Raw genomic sequence first — 20,573 nt, 5'->3', positions numbered from 1 at the left:
AAAATAAGAAAATTAGTTTGATGAAAATAACAGTCAACATTTAATAGCAAAGAGTAGTTTATAAAAATAATTTCTTACCTTCCACATCCAAGGAAGCTGAAGCAGAAATAGATCCTCCTTGGTTGGTAGCTCTGATTTGGTAAACTGTAGCATCATCTTCATAGACATTTGTAATGACAAGCTGATAGTATCCTCCTTTATATTCTTGTAGCTTCACCTTTTCTCCATCTGCAAGTATCTCTTTACCTTGCTTGAACCATTTAACAACAGGTTTGGGATGGCCAGTAACTTTGCAGACAAAGGTAGCAGTGCTCTTGTACTTGACATTCAGGTTTCTTAGTTCTTCTTTAAACTGTGGAGCACGGATTGGTACATCTGATTTAGGAATAATAGGATCAGATACTTCACTCCATTCACTTTCACCTCCAATGTTTGCACATTTCACACGGAATTCATATTCAAGGTCTTGAATGAGGCCACTGACAGCATAAACTGTTTCGTGGATATCCTCTGTTGTGACTGAGATCCATTTGTTCTGCTTCTTCTCACGTTTTTCCAGGAAGTAATTTGTAATCTTTGCACCTCCATCACTTGCTGGTGGTCTCCATGATACCACACAGGAATCCTTTGTGATGGCTGTGACTACTGGCTTAACTGGAACTCCTGGTTTTTCTGCAATCATAATGTGTAATAGTTTAGTGAGATATTTCTACAATAAAAAAATAAGAAGATTAAACACAATGTTGTCCATTCAGTTTTACTCACCAAATGGACTCTTGATCATAATGACAGATGGAACCTCTAAAGCTTCACTGATACCGTATAAGTTTTGCGCAGAAACACGGAAGTAGTAGCCAGCATTTTCATTGAGATTAACAATTCTGCAGCTGGTTCCGGAAATAGAGGAAGACACCAAGTGCCACTCTTCACCTTCCTTAGCTTCCCTGCGTTCCACTACATAATTGGTCACAATTGATCCACCATCATCTTCTGGTGCTTTCCAGCTGATTACAACTGAATTTTTAAGTAAAGCGTCCACAACTATTGGTCCTGTGGGTTTGTCTGGTTTATCTGTGGAGAAAAAATATTTTTTTAAATGCATTTGCCTTACAGAAACTAAAGAAGAGCACTAACAGAGAATGCTTTTTTAAACAATCTCTTACCTTGTATTTCCACATTAAGAACTGTGTCAACAGTCCCAAATATGTTGCTCAACTGCACCTTGTATTTGCCAGCATGGTTCTTGTGCTGCACGTTCTTTACGGCAAGGTGAGTATAGTGTTCTGTGTTCTCAATGGTAATATTGTCACCAGATTTCAATGGTTTTTTGCCATGGAACCATGTAATGGCAGGCACTGGACGCCCAATGTATGCCACATGCAGGCGAAGAGTAGTGCCTACACCAGCATAGTACTTCTCCTTCAGAGGGAATCCAGGATGGAACTGTGGAGAAGCTTCCAGCAGCAGTTTGCCACTTGTTTCAATCTCTCCAGAATCATTGACAGCATGGCAGGTGTAGAGGCCTTCATCTTCCTGTTCTTCTGTCAAGACTGTAAGTATGTGGTTACGTCCATCTGAGGACATTTTGTATTTGCGGCTTTGTATCAACTCTTTGCCAAAGCGATACCATTTGATGTCAGGCAATGGCCTTCCAATGATCTGGCAGGATAATTTGGCACTTTCACCCAGTTTGCTAGTGACATCCTTTATTTCTTGTCTCATACCTGGAGCTTCTCCAGCTGTATGAAAAATAAATGCATAATTATGTTAATGAGTAGAATATGTTAAATGGCATATAAGACAAACAAAATGTTATGTGAAGGATAACTGTGTGCCTAGAAAAATACTATTTATATGAAACTCACAGGTAAGCTTAGTCTTCACTGTCATTGCTGTTCTGCGGGGTCGGCTGGTTCCGGTTTCATTTTCTGCAAAAACTCTGAATTCATATTCAGTAGCTTCCAGTAAGCCGCCCATGGTGAACTGCCTGTCCTTGATGCGCTCCTTATTGCACTTCTTCCATGCACTGTCTCCAGACTGGCGATATTCAACCCAATAACCAAGGATTTCTTTACCACCATCACACTCTGGTTTTTCCCATTGTATTGTTATACTATCCTTTGAGACAGATACAATTTCAATTTCACCTGGTTGACTTGGCTTATCTGTGTAATGGGGAAATAGAAAAAATAGCATCAATGGCATTGTTTTAAACTGGCTTGTCAAATATCTAGTGTTACCAAAATTTCAGTCTACTTACCAAATGGATCTTTGCAAATCACTAAGTCAGATGATGGGCTTGGCTCACTGGGGCCTACATCGTTTTGTGCAATAATGCGGAACTGATATTCAGCATCTGGTACGAGTCCTGTGATTGTATACATAGTTGTTGTAATATGGGTCTTATTGTGTCTAACCCATTTATCTGTGGTTGTCTCTTTGCGGTCAATGTAGTATCCTGTGACCCGAGAACCACCATCATCTCTAGGCCGAGACCAAGATAAGCTGACGGAACTCTTTGTGACATCCACAATTTCTGGTGGGTTGCTAGGAGGTTCTGGTACATCTGCAATTTGATAAGTAGATAATTAATATCTGTGCATAACTTGATAGCTACTTTACATTTCAAAAGAAATAACCATGAATACATACTCAAAGGTGTCTTTGGTATAACAGGTTCTTCTGATTTTAATGGACGACTAACACCAAACTGGTTTTCACTTGAAATACGGAAATGATATTCAATGTTTTCTTTAAGTCCTTTAACCACCAATGATGTTCCTTTAACACGTGAATCAACTGTGTACCAAGCGGCCTTCGGGACTTCTCTTCTTTCAACAATGTAGCCAAGGATATCAGAGCCTCCATCATCAGCAGGAGCTCTCCAACTGACTCTTACAGAGCGTGCCTGGATGTCATCATACTCTAGTGGGCCTTCTGGAGTGTCTGGGCTTCCAATAACTTTGACCTTAATGTAAACTGCCTTTTTGCCGCATTTGTTTTCAAGCATTAGGTCATAAGTTCCAGAGTCTTCTCGAACAGCATCCTTGATGACAAGTTCGGTATGTGTTTCAGAAGTTGCGACCATAGCTCTCTTGCTTACATCACGACCTTCCTTGGTCCATTTACATATTGGGATGGGTTTGCCCTTTATTGGTATGGTTATTCTGATTGCACTGCCTTGTCTGACTACCAGACCTTCCTGGTATTTTGCATCCAAATCATAATCAGGATATGCTGAAAAGAGAAACATATTTTGTTAAATAATGTAATTAATAAACCATTCCCACTTTAAATACACCTTTAAACCAGGTTTAGCATCTTAAATGACTTACCAAGCATTTCAGTGATTTTGACAGTTCCAGGAACATCAGCTGGTTCTCCGGGTCCTCCAGCATTGCAGGCTAGAACACGGAACCTATATTCTGCTCCTTGCGGAAGGTGTGTAAGGGTATATTCACAGATTTTGGTTGGGGTAGTATTGCATTTGGTCCATTCAAATTGATCAATCTTTTGCATTTCAATTAAGTAACCAGTGACTTTAGATCCTCCTTCCTCTTCTGGTGTGCTCCATGCCAGAGAAACAGATGTTCTTGTAGTATCAGTAACTCTTGGATTTTGAGGCTTGGCAGGAGGAGCTGTAAGACATAGTTACGAAATACATAAATATATGTATTTTATCACAATAATGTATCACTCCCTTGATTTTTCAGATTTTTCAGAATCTTTGCTTCTTAAGTTAAATTATGACACACAATGAAATTGTATTGTTTCCTAACTGCCCTTCTAAAGAAAAGTAATATGCATAATTGTGATCCAGATGTATTGCAGCACTCATGACGTAGTTATCCTAACAACAACACATTAAAATCATTTATTTAATTTACCTATTGGATCCATTGCGACTGCAGGTTTAGAAGAGCGGCTTGGTTTTCCAACACCTCTTGCATTTATAGCTGTAATGCGGTGCTCGTATTCCAAGCCTTCAATAAGTCCAGTTGACCGGTAGCGTGTCATTGTCACTGGTACTTTATTGGCACGGACCCAGCGTTCAGCTCTAACCTCCTTGCGTTCCACAATATAACCAATGATCTGGGATCCTCCATCTTCGCCTGGTGGGTTCCAGATTATGGTCATGCCATCACGTGAGACATCAAACACTTGAGGAGTCTCTGGTGGTCCAGGAATACCTGAAATAAGACACATGCACAGTTGAATAATAGGAACAATACACAGTGTCGGCCATTCAAATAACAAATCTTAGCACACTCATTTGTGTGTTGGATCATTATTATATAAATATTAATATGGAATTTTTAGTGTAGAAAATATAGTTCTTACTAACTTTACTTATGTATTTAGGTAATATAATTATAAAAAAGATATGTTACATTTAATAAAAATGACTTACTAATACTGCTCTTGCACTCTACAACTTCAGACTGCAAGTAAGAACCAATGCCAAAACGATTTGTGGCTGCCACTCTGAATACATATTCAGTGCCTTCAGTGAGTCTAGTGAATTTATAAAGTGCTCTTGTAACAGACTCAGAGACTGGTAACCATCCAGGACGGTGAGCATCCCTTTGTTCCACAACATAGCCGCTAATTGTAGCTCCACCATCCATCACTGGTGGTTGCCAAGAGATTGTAATAGATGTGGCCTCAATTTCATCAATCGAAATTGGTCCAACAGGAGGTCCAGGTTTGTCTGTTTGTAAAACACAAAAGAAGAACATATTATCATTATTATTATAAAAAATTTTTAATTGTAGAGAGAACCTTATAGATCAAGGTAGAAGATATCACTCACCAAGAATAATAACTTTAATTGTTTCAGTAGCTGTTCCAGTTACATTTTTAAGTTCAAGTGTATAATCTCCTGTATCATATATAGTAGTCTCACGAATGGTTAAGTGAGCTACTTTATTCACAGTTTCAATCTTAACCCGGTCAACCTCTTTTATCTTGGATCCAGCAAAGAACCATGAAACAGCTGGAGGGGGACGGCCATGAATGGGTATGGCGAGTTCGATGGGCCTACCACATGGTACATGTACAGTCCTCTGAGGTATTCCAGCCATATCAATGGTAGGAAGCACTATAAAAGACACACAGAAAACAGGTAAGCCTCAACAATACCACAAAAACAGTAAATGTAATGAATAACTTGTCACAGTATTCCTTGTACCTCTCTGGTCTTGCACTGTTACTGCCGTTACAATCTCCCGTGGTTCAGATACTCCCTTCTGGTTTTGTGCTCTAACTCTGAACAAATACTGTTCACCTTCATTTAATGATGTAATAGTATAATCAAGAGCTGCAGGTTTTAGAGTTGCAACCTTCATCCATTTTTCTGTTCCGGCTCTACAAGCTTCAATGACGTAGCCAGTTAGTCTGCTGCCACCATCGTGAAGAGGCTTCTCCCATGCGAGAGCAACTGTGGATTTAGTTATATCAACAACTTCAAGTTTTTGTGGTACCATAGGAACTTCTGACACTAAGACTGCATCTGATGTTTCACACGGTTCTCCAATTCCATAAATGTTTTCTGGTAAAACTCTGAAGTAGTACATTAATCCTTCAACTAGACCAGAGATTCTGTAAATTGTCTTATTGCACTTGGTGGTTACAGTCTTGAAGGCTCTCATAGCAGCTTCACGTCTTTCAATGATATAGTTATTTACTGGGGCTCCGCCATCCAGAACTGGCACATCCCAAGTAATTGTGACAGATTCTCTGGAGACTTCTTTGACCTTCACTGAGGCACATGGGCCTGGTGAATCTGTAAAAGGGACAGGAAAGATACAACATTATTTGATACCATGCATGATACAGCTAGATTGAACTTAGAACCTAGTACCTAGATTGTACTCAGTGTTGGCTTACCACAATGTATAACTGTATTTCCATACATGTTGCATGCTTTTATTCCATAAATTCATAAATTTTAAATATATCTTACCATAAACTTTGACTACGACTGTTGCTGACTTCTTGCCAGATTGGTTAACAGCCTCTATGATGTACTTTCCAGCATCATATCTGTTCACTTTCTCAATGACAAGTAAGGTATAGCTGTCTGTTATATCGATGATGGCTCTGCTAGCAAGGTCAACACCTTCCTTTCTCCATGTGATCACAGGAGATGGTCTTCCAGTCACAGATACCATGAGACGTAGGGAGCCTCCAGCTCTGACTGTAACAATCTTTTTAAGGTCATCAGCAAGCTCCAGGTCAGGAATTTCTATTGGAATAAATTAATATAATTAATAAATGTCACCAATGTCTAGCTGCATGATTAAAGAATGAATAGAAGTTTTTTATATACCTATTCTTTCAACTGGTTCAATTTCACCAGATGATTCACTGAAGTCACTTGTGCCATTTACATTTGTTGCCGAGACTCTGAAACGGTATTTCTGGCTGGTCTTTAGACCTGTCAAAGTAAACTCCGTATTTCTAAGCGTGGCAGTAGTGTGTGGTCTGTACCACTGCTCAGTGCCTTCTTCTTGTACTTCAAGAATATAGCCCAAAATATCAGCACCCCCATCGTACAAGGGCTTAGACCATGCCAAGCTAATACTCTGTTTGGTGGTATCCACAACTCTTGGAGCAGATGGGGCAGCTGGGGTATCTGAAAAAAAAGAAAACAAACATTATATTTATTATGTATTGTTGGCAACTAATCATAGCTTCAAAGTACAGTACTGTCTCAGGTAAGATTGTCCCATGGAATATGAAGCTGAATTTTGCCTTAATGGCAGTTCTATTGGTCTAGAATATTTTTTTTTAAATATATATAATGCATAATATTTAAGGCAAGATTTGCGAGAAGGTTGTATTACAGTGTGATTATATCAATGGCCATGTCCTTTGTTTGGAGCTGGATTGTGTACCTTGTTTCTCCAATATAAAACTTGTTTGTAACGAAACAGATTACATAAGTTTATAATGTACTCAGCCATTTTGATTTTAATAGTACAGGTTGAGTATCCCTCATTCGTTTATACAAAAACCAAAATATTTTGAAAACCTGTTTTGTTTTTTTAAGCCCCCTGTAAAGTTTGTTTTTAATACTTACTTGGTCCCGCAGCATCCATGTACAGAAGCATTCCTATTCCCAATGATGCATTGCACGGGGGATGTCATGATGTCACTCGCGCACCTGCGCAATGAGTCATTGGGACTGGGGTTGCCTCTCAGGATTTATGCGATGGGCGCCAGGGATGCCAGGGGACTTTCTGGGGACCAAGTAAGTATATATTAAAAAATATTCCAAAATTGTAAATGATCCCTTATGAAAAATGTTCCTTGTCCCGAGCATTTCGGATAAGGGATACTCAACCTGTAGTTTGTTTTCTCACTTTTAGTTTTGTATCTACAGTAGGTAATATTTGAGATAGCATTTCTGCTTTACTAGTTTATTTCACTTTGCCCATTGGCTATTGAGTGTTCCAGCCTTCGGATTTTGTAATGCAGAAATAAAGTTCTAGATTACTACATTTATACAGTCTATATAGACAGATAAGTAAAAACTTACAGGTAGGTTCTTTGCACAGCACATATGGGGAGGATTCACTGGGTTCACTGTTTCCAGCTGCATTGACAGCACTGACACGGAATTGGTATTCGCTTCCTTCTAGTAATCCAGTGACTTTCAAGCGTGTGTCATAAATAGTGTAGTCTTTGTTGACTCTTGTCCACCTCACACTCTTCTTCTCTCGTTTGTCTACAATGTAAGTGCTGATTTCACTGCCACCATCTGATTCTGGTTTAAGCCACTGGATAATGACGTGGTCCTTGCTGACACCGATAATCTCAGGTGCACCAGGAGATGATGGAATAGCTGATAAAATATAAGGGATATTAAAGAAATCTGCAAACACCAAAATTGGAAGTCATGCACTTTATCAGTGGCATTAGTGTATTTCTACTTACTAAATGAGTTCCTTGCAATAATGGATTCAGACTCAAGTGGCAGACCTGGTCCATATTTATTAACTGCTCTTATGCGGAAGATATATTCATTGTTCTTAATCAATCTGGTCACGGTACATGAAAGTGTCTGGCACTCAGGCTCTACAATCACCCAGTTGAGACGACTGGTTTCACGTCTCTCTACGATGTAGTGAGTTATCTCGGAACCTCCATCTTCCTGTGGTGCATTCCATGCAAGAGTACATTTCTCATCTGTAACTCTGCTGATAGTGATTTTGCCTGCGCAGGCACCTGGGGAATCTGAAAACAAATATGGACATTTGTTAAGAACATTTTTCTACCATACTGAGATTGGACAATACAACACATAGCTTAAATATATGTGTACACTTACCAAGTACTTTAACAAGCACAGAAACAGACTTGGTTCCACTTGCATTCTTAACTGTCAGTGTATATTTGCCAGTATCACCTCTGTCACAGAATTTGACAATTGCAAGAGCACGTTTGCTGGTGTATTGTAGATTAATCTTTTCACAAAGTTCCAGTTCCTTTTCACCCTTTGACCAGAACACCTTTGGTTCTGGTTTGCCACCGATAGATGCATCAAGTACAAGATCAGAACCAGCTCTAATTGTGACAACATCTCCTTGGAGTTTGCTGTCAAGTTCAGCTTTTGGTGGTGCTAAAGAAAGAAAATGACAAAAAATTAATACTGAAGTTAATATTTTACCTGATGCATTGATTACATTTACATTGTTTTGTGACATATTCATTTTATATCAAAGAGAGATAATAAAGAAAACTAAATTCTGTGGAGATACTCACAATATTCATCTTTGCAAGTAACAGCTCCGGTGGACAGTGATGGTGCACTTATTACACCAAAGGCATTTTTGGCAAGCACACGGAACTCATAAACATCTCCTTCACTTAGAGCTGTCACATTGAAGTTGTTCTCTGAAACTGTGGTGTAGTTACATTTAAGCCAACGACCATCTCCCGTTTCGTTAAATGGTTTGCGTTCTACAATATAGCCAACAATTTTGCTGCCACCATCATAAAGTGGAGTAGACCAGCTCAATGCAACAGAAGATCTTGTAACATCTGTCACCTCTGGTCTTCCTGGTGGATCTAAAAAATGGAAATAATGTTCAATGTTAACTTTAAAATGTCTCAAATGTAAATAATATCCTTGAAAATACTTTTAGAAGTAGTTTGACTTTGGCAAGTGACCATCAAATATTTTCCTGTTGGAAGAAGTGACATTATTAAATGGACCTCAACTTCAGTCCTCAAGCACTACTATCAGGTCAAGTGTTGTGGTTATCTTTATTAATTTATTAATTTATATATATAAAAAAAAATAATAATAATAATAATAATTTACAAATTAATCTATTTTGCTGATCAGTAATAATCCCAACAGATTCCGTTGGGAAATCTTGATGGTTTAGGTTAAGAACCACTTCTTTAGTTAATGAAATGGAAATGTATCTGTATGTGTATTGTCTAAAAATGTTAACAGGCAAATGTGTAACTCTATTGTCTGTATTAACGCTTTATTAAAAAAAAAAAAAAAAAAAACTGAAATAAAAAATTAAAAGCATAAAAAAAAAAACAATACAGGAAGCTATTAGTATTAAAAATTTAGAGAAGTATTAGCCTTTGAATTTGGAGTTTCCAAAATGTAATATTATTACAGTTAGATATTTACTTACCAACAGGATTTTGAGCCATTACAGGTCTTGAAGCTTCACTGGCCTTGCTGATACCAGCACCATTGAGGGCATATGCTCTGAACTGGTACTCAAGACCTTCTACCAATCCTGTTACTTTGTAATTGCAATCAAAACATGGCATCTTGTTATCCTTCACCCAGAGGATTGTGTTACGCTCTTTCCTTTCAATCCAGTATCCTGTAACTTTGCTTCCACCATCGTGATATGGCTCTTCCCATCGGATGCCCATGGCATTGGCAGAAACAGAATATACTTCTGGCCTAGTTGGTGGGCTTGGTGGTACTAATAGGATGCAAGAAATACAAACGTGATGTTTTATTTATTGATTATTATTATACACAATGCTACAATCATTAAAGCAATGTGTATACTTACCAAAAGGATGTTCAGCAACAATAGGAGTAGATTCAACTGCTTTGCTGACACCAAATCTGTTCTCTGCACTGACACGGAAAGTGTACTCCATATACTTTGTAAGATGGGTAATTTTAATCTGGGTGCGTTTCACACTAGAGTTAACAAGTTGCCATGATGTTGTGCCAGATTCACGTTTCTCAACGATGTAGTTTGTTATATCTGTTCCACCGTTATCTTCAGGTTCAGCCCAAGACAGTACACACGACTCAGCAGAAACAGAAGAAACTTCAACAGGAGCTGTGACAGGACCTGGTCTTCCAATGACGACTACTGTGACAGTAAATGTTTTGACACCAGCTGTATTTTCAAGAGTCAAGTAGTACCTTCCAGAGTCACCTCTCATGCTGTCCTTGACAGTCAGTGTTGTTCTTTCCTTTGTTGTTTTAATGCTGACTCTATCAGTTTCCTTGAGTCTCATTTCCTCCAATTTCCAAGTCACCTTAGGTACTGGACGCCCACTGATTGGTATGTCAATTGTGAAATTGCTACCGGTTTTGCAGGTTATAAGTTGTCTGGTGATGCCACTTAGATCAGCTGTAGGCTCAATTTGAGGTTCTTTTATAATGACTGATGAGAATGCTTCTCTTGGCTCACTGTACCCAGCATCATTCTTAGCACGAACGCGGAACTCATATTCAGTGTTTTCAGCAAGGTTATCAATGGTCAGAGTTAAAAGTTTTGTTTGACCAGCTTCAATCCAGTGGTCTGATCCTTTCTGTTTCATCTCAATAAGGTAGGAGGATATTCTACTTCCACCATCGTGCTCGGGTTTAAGCCAAGCTAATGTCACGGTTGATTTGCTTGTATCTATAACATCTAATCTCTTTGGTGCTGCTGGCTCTTCAGTAGCTACAATGGGTTCTGGTGTCTCATAGGACTCGCCTACACCATATTCATTTTCTGCAGCAACACGGAAATAGTATGGTTGTCCTTCTCCAAGATCTGTAACCTTAATGATCTGCCGACTACATTTTTCACTGACCACTTGCCAGCTTCGCCGGCTTGCTTCTCGTCTTTCTACCACATAATGATGAATACGGGCACCTCCATCAATAAGAGGAGCATCCCACAATAATGTAATAGATCCTCTTGTCACATCCTTGAATGTAATTGGGCCTGGTGGTCCAGGGGAGTCTAGCACTTTGACAGTAAATGTGATGGACTTGGTACCACTGCTGTTCTCTACAGTGAAAGTGTATTTTCCTGCATCATATCTGTTACATTCCTCCACAGTCAGTGTGCTAAATGAGTCTGTAGTATGAATATCAGCCCTAATGCTCAGGTCACCGTCTGGTTTGCTCCAAATAGCTGTTGGGGTAGGTCGTCCTTTGAAAGCAATGAAAAGACGAATACTTGCACCAGCTCTAACAATATGGGTCTGCTTGAAGTTGGCATCAATATCAATTTCAGGAGATGTTATTCTGTCAGCAGTTAATACTGTAGCAGGTACTTCACAGCTGTCTCCTTTGCCTGCTCCATTAACTGCAGAAACTCTGAATTTGTAGTTCTCGCCAGCTTCAAGATCAACAACGGTATACTTTGTGGCCACTACAGCTTCGACATTGACTTTATGCCATTCACCAAGATCAGCTTTGCACATTTCAATGATGTATCCGATAATTTCCATGCCACCATCGAATGCTGGCCTTGTCCATTCTAGGGTCACTGATGTTTTGGTGGTGTCATTCACTTTGACAATGCTGGGTGCACTAGGTGGATTCACAGGCTCTTTGCATTTAATTAATCTTGATATTCCACTCGCTTCGCCAACTCCGGCACCATTTTCAGCCATTACACGGAACTCATATTCATTATCTTCAATCAGACCAGTTACTCTAAATCTGGTCTCAGTGATGGGTTTCTTGCTGGAAACTTTTACCCAACGTAGACTCTTCTTTTCCCTTCTTTCTAAGATATAATGGTTTATTTCATTTCCTCCATCAGATTTTGGTCTTGCCCATGTTACTGTGATGCTGTCCCCTGTTACATGAGTAGAATCTGGTACACCGGGTGCATCCGGAACAGCTAAAAAAAGGTAAATGTAAGCAATTAATAACTGTGATGGTGTATTAAAGATTTGTTTAATAATTAGCTTTTTGTCAATAACAAACTGTTGACTTACTGTATTGTATTTGTGCAAGGACTGGATCCGAGTCAAGTGGTTTGCCAATGCCAAACTTATTTGCTGCAGAGACACGGAACTGGTACTCATTGCCCTTTATCAATTTAGTAACGGTGTATGAGCATCCTTCACACTGGTCAGTGATCTGGGCCCAGGAGAGCCTGCTTGTCTCTCGTTTTTCAATGACATAATTAGTTATTGCGGAGCAGCCATCATTTTCAGGGGGCGCCCACCATAAGTTTAACTTTTCTCCACTGATATTGCTGAACCTTATAGGTCCACCCACAGGGCCAGGTGTATCTGGAAAAAAAAAAAACATGTACAGTGGTTTTAAAGCTATTCCAGTGACAGGCTGTAATGAGAACTATGGCTTTCGTTTTTTCAGTAAACATATAGAATTCTTTATTTTAATCTATATTATCTATATTATCTAAGCACTTAAAACATATTGGAGAACAAGTCAAATTGCGTTTTCAATTATCCACCCACAATTTGCATGTTTGAAGTTCATGCCATTTGTATGTTAAGAAACAATAATCATATTCATACCAAAAACTCGTATAGTCATATCGGCTTTCTTGGTCCCTGATGAGTTCTTGGCTTCTACGGAGTACACACCACGGTGGTCACGTGTGGCATCTCTTACAAAGATAGTGCTGAATCCAATTGTGTTGTTTATTTCCACTCCAAGCTTCTTATCAATTTCTTTACCATCTTTCAGCCAAACAACTTGAGGCACTGGACGTCCTTTAATCAAAGCTTTAACTCTGATGCTTTCTCCAGCCTTAACTGAAAGTCCTTCAAAGTGCTCAGCTCCAAACTCAATGGATGGATAAACTGTACAAGAAATACAAATGACATATGAAAACAGTGCAGTACAAAAAAAGACAGATTTAACATTTTTAACTGACTTTATGTACTATACTGTATGTTCTGTACTATTAATTTCATAGACAGAGAAGGCAGACCTGAAGTGGCAGTTGGGGGGGGATGGGGATTTGGGAGACAACCAAAATAGTGACAATATTACGTATGATCAATGAGTGAAACTATTGCATTGCGTATGGACCAGAATATCCCCAGGAGGATATAAATACATTAAAGACGGTATAAAGAAGGGCAACTAAAATGGTACATGGCCTACATCACAAAACTTACCAGAAAGACTTAAAAAATCTCAATATGAGATATTTGGGGCAGAGAAGGGAAAAGGGGGACTTGATAGAAATGTTAAAATATATCAAGGGTTTTAACAAGGTCCAGGTGGGAAACATTCTTCACAGGAAGAAAAGTATTAGAACACGGTGACATGCACTGAGACTGGAGGGAGGTCCTGACGAAAAATGTAATATCCTCCCATCAGAGGAGGTAGAGTTTAAGGTTCTAGTCTGCAACTTATACATGCATGGGATAGATATAAGGATAGAAATGTGGATCAAATAGGGTTTGAGGTAACAATATGATTAAAAAAGGAGCAGATTAGATGGGACAAATGGTTCTTATCTGCTGTCAAATTCTATAATACAGGAGCTTCATGCTTCATGTATTCCTTTCTTCTACTAGAACATATATTACTTCTCCAAGGAATGTACAGAATGTTTACATCATTGATTACAGAACATCTTCCCTCAAAAATGTAAATAGTAAATAAAATGAGAATAAAACTTACTGTTTTCATCTCTTGTCATGATGTATCCAGAAGACTGTGAAGGTGGGCTAACTGTTCCAACAGCATTTCTTGCAATTATTCTAAATTCAAATCGGTCACCTGGACTTAGCCCAGTCACTGTATATTGACACTCAGAAACATCAGTAAAGTTGCATCTGAGCCAACGGTCCTTGCCTTGACGTTTTTCAATGCTGTAGGCCACGATTTTACTGCCACCATCGCGCAGAGGTGGATTCCATTTAAGTGTAACTGTTTCCCTAGTGACATCTATATAGTCAGGTGTTCCAGGTGGATCTAGAAATATGCAACCAAACAACACTTCATTTAGGGTATGTTCTAACATATATATTTTTTGCTAAATAAAAATGTTTGTGATACTTACCAACAGGCGACACAGCCAGTGTATGTTTGCTTGGCTCACTCACTGGGCTCAAACCAGCAGTATTTTCTGCCAGAACCCGGAACTGGTAATCAAGACCCTCAATAAGCCCGGTAATTCTAAATTCCCTATTTGACAAAGCTGAAGTGTTGACCCGTTGCCATAATATGCTGTTTCGTTCTTTCTTTTCAACATAAAAGCCGGTAACTTCAGAGCCTCCATCATAGATTGGTGCATCCCAGGAGATGGACATTCCATCGCATGTAATATTATAAACAACTGGCTTCCCAGGTGGGCCTGGTGGTCTAAACTGGTGTTTAGCAATAACATCGATAGAGTTCAGTGGTGGACTCACACCATATCTGTTTTCAGCACGCACCCTAAATTGGTACTCTGTTCCTTTAACAAGATTTGGAATCTTAAAAGATGTTCTCACAACACTGGAGCAAACCATCTTCCAGTTAGTCTGGGAAGTTTCACGCTTCTCAATGCTGTAGGATGTAATTTCTCCACCTCCATCATCATCTGGAACATCCCATGATATAAGAATGCTGTCAGCTCTTATTTCATCAAACCGGATAGGTCCCTTTGGCTTAGATGGAGGACCAAGGGTTATCACTGTGATGACATATGACTTACGAGAAGCACCATTGTCAAGGATCAAAGTGTACTTGCCAGCATTTTCTTTCTTAACATTCTTGATGCTAAGACTTAGTTTGGCTTCAGTTTTCTTATACCTCACATGTTCACTTTCTTTAAGAGGTGCATTGTCCTTCAACCAAGATATAGTTGGTCTCGGTTTACCCTTGTATGGCAACTCAATGTGCACATTGTGCCCAATTCGTACACTGATTTGTCCTCCAAGTATTTCAGATATGTCTGCTTCAGGTGTAATAACAAAATCTTTAACAGTAATGGGCCCAATAGTTACCCCATCACTTAATCCTTTCTCGTTTTTAGCTGATACTCTGAATTCCATAACTGAAAGTTCTTTTAGTTTGGTGACCTCAAATTCACATGCTTTGCTGACACCTGCATGTGACCATTCTTTTTCATCCTTCAATTTGCTTTCTACTATATATTCACTGACGATACTGCCACCATCATGGTCTGGTTTGCTCCAAACAAGTGTGACTGATGTTTTAGTAGAATCTTTCATTGTCAAATCCCTTATGGGTCCAGGGACTTCAGATGCTTTTACAGGCTCCGCAGTATCACATGGCTCACCCAGGCCATTCTCATTTTCCGCAATTACTCTGAAAAAGTAGGCCGTTTTTTCGGACAGTTTGGTAATCTTGAATGATGTGTGAGAACATTTAGTTGTTACAGCAGCCCAGGCTCTTTTGGTGGAATCTCTCTTCTCAATCACATAGTTAGTGATTTCAGCCCCTCCGTTTATAAGAGGAGGCTCCCATACCAGTGTAACAGTGCCACGTGTAACATTCTTAACTTGTAGCTTCTGGCACTCAGCTGGGGTGTCGAGCACCTTAACTGTCACAAATGTAGATTTTGGTTGGCCAACACCATTTTCTATAGTCAAAACATATTTTCCAGAGTCATATCGTGTCACCTGAGAAATATCAACTAATGTTGTGGATTCTGTGTTCTGGATATTGTATCTTGTATCGTTACTAATATTTTTCTCCCCTTTCCTCCATGTCACAAGAGGTGCTGGTCTTCCTTTAAAGGGAATCATTAACTGAACATCTTCACCAGCCTTTGCTACGATAGAAGTTCTGAGTGCAACATCTAAATCAATCTCAGGCTCCTCTGTAAAAACAAATAAAAAAACATGAGTATAACAAGAAAAACATTTTGAAATTTACAGAAAAAAAGCAAAACCAAATGAAATAATGCATACCGAGTATGTCCTTTGCTTGTGTGGGTTCTGTCATCTCAATAGGTTCTCCTTTACCAGCGGCATTCACAGCTGATACCCTGAAGTAATAGTCAATGGCAGGTTTAAGCAGAGATACAACATATTCAGTTGTTCTGACTTCTCCCTTAGCACTAACGACAGTCCATTCTTCATTTTCTGCTTCTCTAAGCTCCACTATATAACTTGTAATTGCACTGCCACCATCATAGACTGGCTTAGTCCAGGTAAGAGTGACTGATGACTTGGTACTATCCACAATCTTTAGTTTGGTTGGTTGTCCAGGTTTGTCTGCAATGATGAGAAAATCAATGATTAATATTCACAGTTAAATTTCAGCATTTAATTCAGAACATGTCAATTTCCAAGTTAAACTATTGCCTTACCAATAGGATCTACAGCTTTGTAGAAATCTGAAGCTTCTGAGAATGGACCTTCGCCAGCTGCATTGATGGCACAGACACGGTATTGATATTCACTCTCTTCAGTAAGTCCTGTTACTTTCTGTCGCGTGTCACGGATAGATTCCTTGATTACTTTGAACCACCGCAAACTCTTCTTGTCCCGTTTCTCCAAGTAATACCCATTTATATCACTTCCTCCATCTACTGTGGGTCTACTCCAGAAAACAGTCATTGAACTCTTTGTAATTGTGCTTGCCTCAGGAATACTAGGTGGACCAGGTGTAACTGAAATATAGAAACAAAGACATCAATATAGATGATACACAACTGAACTTTAGAGGAACATGTCACCTTTGGAGGCTAAGAATAACTCACCAAAGGCATTTCTTGCTATTACAGGTTCAGATTCCAAAGGTTCTCCAACTCCATATTTGTTGACACCTCTCACACGGAATATGTACTCATTTCCTTTAATAAGCTTGGTAACTGTTATTAGGCATTCTTCATGCTTTTCTGTGACCAGGGACCACACCACACGACTGGTTTCACGTTTTTCCACAATATAATGGGTGACCTTTGATCCTCCATCATCTGAAGGTGGCTCCCACATAAAGGTAACCTTTTCAGAAGTGACTGTCTTGAAATCTATTAGTCCTGCAGGTGGACCAGGTTTATCTACACGGGCAAGAAAAATGAATAATGAATACTTACAGCATACTACAGCATACGTGAAAATACATTTTACTTCTTGTTTTCTTACATACCAAGCATTTGTACTCTGATTCCTGCTGAAGCTGAGCCCATAGCATTCTTCAGTTTCAATTCATAAAGTCCGCTGTTGACTCTTGAAGCATCCTTTATGAGGACCGATGAGAACTCACTGGTGTTTTCAAAAGACACTTGAGCGCTAGTCTGCATTTCTTTTCCATTTTTGAACCATTCCATAGTAGGTAGAGGTTTACCGGAAATGCCAAGTTTGAGTTTCACAGCCACTCCAGCCTTAAATTTGATAACTTCAGTGTACTCTGGTGGTACATCTATTTGAGGTGCACCTACAGAATAGAGTGTAAAAGGTTTAATACTTGCATAAATGATATATACTAATTCATTAACGATCTTGTATGCGGTCCTGACCTGATCTATGCTCTCTAAGGCTTGATTATGCAAAGTGAAAGTTTAAAAGTCCCATGTATATAAAGTTTTTTACAATTTAGCCCACCCTACACTGTTAATCAAACTCCTGTTCATATTTTTTTTGCTGATAACTATAAATCACTTCAATGTTGTATGTTTGCTCTCCCAAAAGTTCAGTAGGCCTTTTTATCTTTTACAGGACTGAGTTTACAAAATCAGGCTGCCCCTAGCCACAACATTATTTGTCACCCCATTCATGTCACTGCCCCCTTCAGGTTGGGGCCTACTGATCACCATCTCAGCACCAACCTCACCCCCCCCCCCCTCCACCACTACAATTTACTGACCATTGCTCCCTCCTTCATTAATCACAAAATCAGTCATAAAGACAAAAACAAAAACCAGAATCACCTGGCCTTATCTGGTCATCAGCGTAGCAGGGCTCTCATGCAAATGAGCATGCTGTGCCACACCCCCAGCAAGTGTCACCATTAGGCATGTGCCTCATGTGCCTAATTGGAAATCCAATACTGGTCCTTTAAATTCTTTATGGACTGTTTCCCCAATTACCCGAGAAGTCCTGTAAAAATGTTCTGCCTCCAAGCTATCTTCAGTTATCCGATAATGCTTCTTACATTGAGAAATCTAGATGTTCTGTTTTGGCACACTGGGTGCCTTATTTTGGAACAACCTACCTAAGACCTATATATGTCATTTTTATTATTATATAAAGTGCAATCACTTACCATAGGTGTCAACGCAAGTGATAGGTCCTGCCACATCTGATGAATTACTGATGGAACCGACAGCATTCTTTGCAAAGACGCGGAATTCATACTGAGAGCTTTGAGTCAAGCCAGACACAACAAACTGTGTCTCAATAACATTAGTGAAGCTGGCCTTGGTCCACCGGCCAGTTGGATAATCGCGTTTTTCTACAATGTATCCGGTAATTTTGCTGCCACCATCATATGCAGGTTTCTGCCAAGCCAAGCTCACTGAAATCTTTGATATGTCAGTAACACGAACATTTCTTGGAGGTTCTGTAAAGGAAATATGTTATATTTGTTACCTTTTTTTTTTCAGTGTGACCTGATGCAAAAAATGTACTGGTAAACACAAGTGACACATATCTATTTAATAATTGTCTATGGTCTTGTCTTCTCCAGCCATATGTCTACGTAAGCATGGGGGCCAAATAGAGCAGTAGAGTGTAAGGCATAAGCAGCAGATAGAGAGTACAGGGGACTATTCAGAGTTGGACAGAGTCTAGAGCAGACAGAGGTAACCTGAAATTTGCCTGGGCTCTTTAGTTTTATATACTATGTAGCAACATTTATTCAATCTGTCTTGATTTCAATGACAGTAGTATGTATTTTTAAAAGCTATACATTAATTACTCACCACATGAGTCAATAGCAATTACAGGTTCTGATGGATGACTGGCTTTTCCAATGCCAGCAGCATTTTCTGCGTATACTCTGAACTCATAGATCAAACCACCACTGATGTTGGTGACCTTGAAGTGACTTGTGCGAATAATTGTCTTGTTGGCTTTCTGCCATAATATGCTGTTCCTGTCTTTCATTTCTAAGTGATATCCAAAGACTGCATTGCCACCATTAGAGACTGGCTCATGCCACCCAACTGTAATGCTTTCTCGGGTAACATTGCTGACCCAAGGTGTTGACGGTGGTCCAGGTATAGCTGGAAAAGAGGAAATAAAAAGTGGTGAAAAACAGGTAAAGAATATTAGTGATAGGATTTTCGAAAATAAGATATAGTCCCAAACTTACTGTAAGGAAGCTTGACAGTTACACACGCGGAATCAATGTGGTCACTGATACCAAACCGATTTTCAGCTTTGATGCGGAATTGGTATTCTTCTCCTTTAGTTAGTTTCATGACCTTAGTAATGTTCCTAGCCACGGTAGAGGACACTTCAGACCAGGCAGCAGTGCTTGTTTCTCTCTTGAGGACAATGTAGTTGGTAACTTGGCTTCCGCCATCGTAAGCTGGAGGCTCCCATTGTAGTGTTACACTGTCTTCAGTGACATCGCTGATGGCCACAGGACCTACAGGTGAGCCAGGCCTGTCTAGTACCACAATCTTGATTTTGGATTTAGTGGTTCCACTGGAGTTGGATGCTGTCAACTCATATGTTCCAGCATCAGTGGCGACACTTTCTTTGAGATTAATGATTATGCTTTCGGCTGTGGTTTCAGTGTTAAACCTTAAAGTTGATTTCACAAGAAGCCCATCCCTGGACAGAGTTACCTTAGGAAGGGGTTTACCAGAAATTGGAATGTCCACTTTCAGATTTGACCCTGCTCTGACATACACGGTATTACTGGGGTATCCTCTCATGTCTATTTCAGGTGATTCTGAAAAATAGAAAAACAACAGTTACAGTGACAGATAGAGGAACTCGAAAATGATAAGCTTTTTTAAAACATAAAAGTAGCAATGAAAACTATTTAAAGTTAAATTATGCTTAGAGGGTATGTCTGCAGAAGAAGTATTTAAATTCTGTTAAAATCTTAGTACAATCATAATAAACTTACCAAGTTTTTCTTTCACAGTAACAGGTAGGAGAAGCTCCTTAGGATCACTTAGACCAGCCTGGTTTTCAGCAAAAACTCTGAAGAAATAATCAAAATTTTCTTTGAGGCCACGGATATCATGGCGAGTTGTCTTGACAACTGCACATTTGACCCATTTTTGTTGTCCCTTCTCTAGCGCTTCAACAAGGTAGCCAAGAATCTTGCTTCCTCCATCTTGATCTGGTTTTGACCAACCAAGTGTTACACTGTCTTTTGTCACGTTGGTTACAGCAAGTTTTTCTGGTGGGCTTGGTCTCTCTGTGTAAGAGATGTATAAGAAAGATTT

At 39.4% G+C, this 20,573-nt stretch overlaps 1 protein-coding gene across 1 annotated transcript in view; it reads right to left on the bottom strand.

The window, feature by feature from the left end:
* TTN (titin) overlaps positions 1–20,573 on the bottom strand; it is a 286,949-nt gene that overhangs the window by 14,084 nt on the left and 252,292 nt on the right. The window contains exons 299-329 of the mRNA XM_083155111.1: positions 20,249–20,545; positions 19,481–20,068; positions 19,089–19,391; positions 18,431–18,727; positions 17,315–17,602; positions 16,926–17,225; positions 16,533–16,835; positions 16,132–16,437; positions 14,274–16,040; positions 13,892–14,185; positions 12,772–13,059; positions 12,223–12,522; positions 10,059–12,125; positions 9,663–9,965; positions 8,770–9,075; positions 8,336–8,626; positions 7,942–8,241; positions 7,544–7,849; positions 6,332–6,637; positions 5,966–6,247; positions 5,192–5,785; positions 4,814–5,101; positions 4,412–4,711; positions 3,888–4,190; positions 3,336–3,638; positions 2,653–3,237; positions 2,261–2,566; positions 1,866–2,165; positions 1,164–1,739; positions 766–1,071; positions 79–672 (exon numbers count right to left, since the gene is read on the bottom strand). Of these exons, the coding sequence (XP_083011237.1) occupies positions 79–672; positions 766–1,071; positions 1,164–1,739; positions 1,866–2,165; positions 2,261–2,566; positions 2,653–3,237; positions 3,336–3,638; positions 3,888–4,190; positions 4,412–4,711; positions 4,814–5,101; positions 5,192–5,785; positions 5,966–6,247; positions 6,332–6,637; positions 7,544–7,849; positions 7,942–8,241; positions 8,336–8,626; positions 8,770–9,075; positions 9,663–9,965; positions 10,059–12,125; positions 12,223–12,522; positions 12,772–13,059; positions 13,892–14,185; positions 14,274–16,040; positions 16,132–16,437; positions 16,533–16,835; positions 16,926–17,225; positions 17,315–17,602; positions 18,431–18,727; positions 19,089–19,391; positions 19,481–20,068; positions 20,249–20,545 (13,947 nt within the window). The remainder of the gene's footprint in view (positions 1–78; positions 673–765; positions 1,072–1,163; positions 1,740–1,865; positions 2,166–2,260; positions 2,567–2,652; positions 3,238–3,335; positions 3,639–3,887; positions 4,191–4,411; positions 4,712–4,813; positions 5,102–5,191; positions 5,786–5,965; positions 6,248–6,331; positions 6,638–7,543; positions 7,850–7,941; positions 8,242–8,335; positions 8,627–8,769; positions 9,076–9,662; positions 9,966–10,058; positions 12,126–12,222; positions 12,523–12,771; positions 13,060–13,891; positions 14,186–14,273; positions 16,041–16,131; positions 16,438–16,532; positions 16,836–16,925; positions 17,226–17,314; positions 17,603–18,430; positions 18,728–19,088; positions 19,392–19,480; positions 20,069–20,248; positions 20,546–20,573) is intronic.

Source organism: Crinia signifera, chromosome 7 (genome assembly GCF_055691185.1).
Source record: "Crinia signifera chromosome 7, ASM5569118v1, whole genome shotgun sequence".
NCBI lineage: Eukaryota > Metazoa > Chordata > Amphibia > Anura > Myobatrachidae > Crinia > Crinia signifera.
Note: the sequence above shows the minus strand (reverse complement) of the source record. Positions and strands in the feature narration are given on the sequence as shown.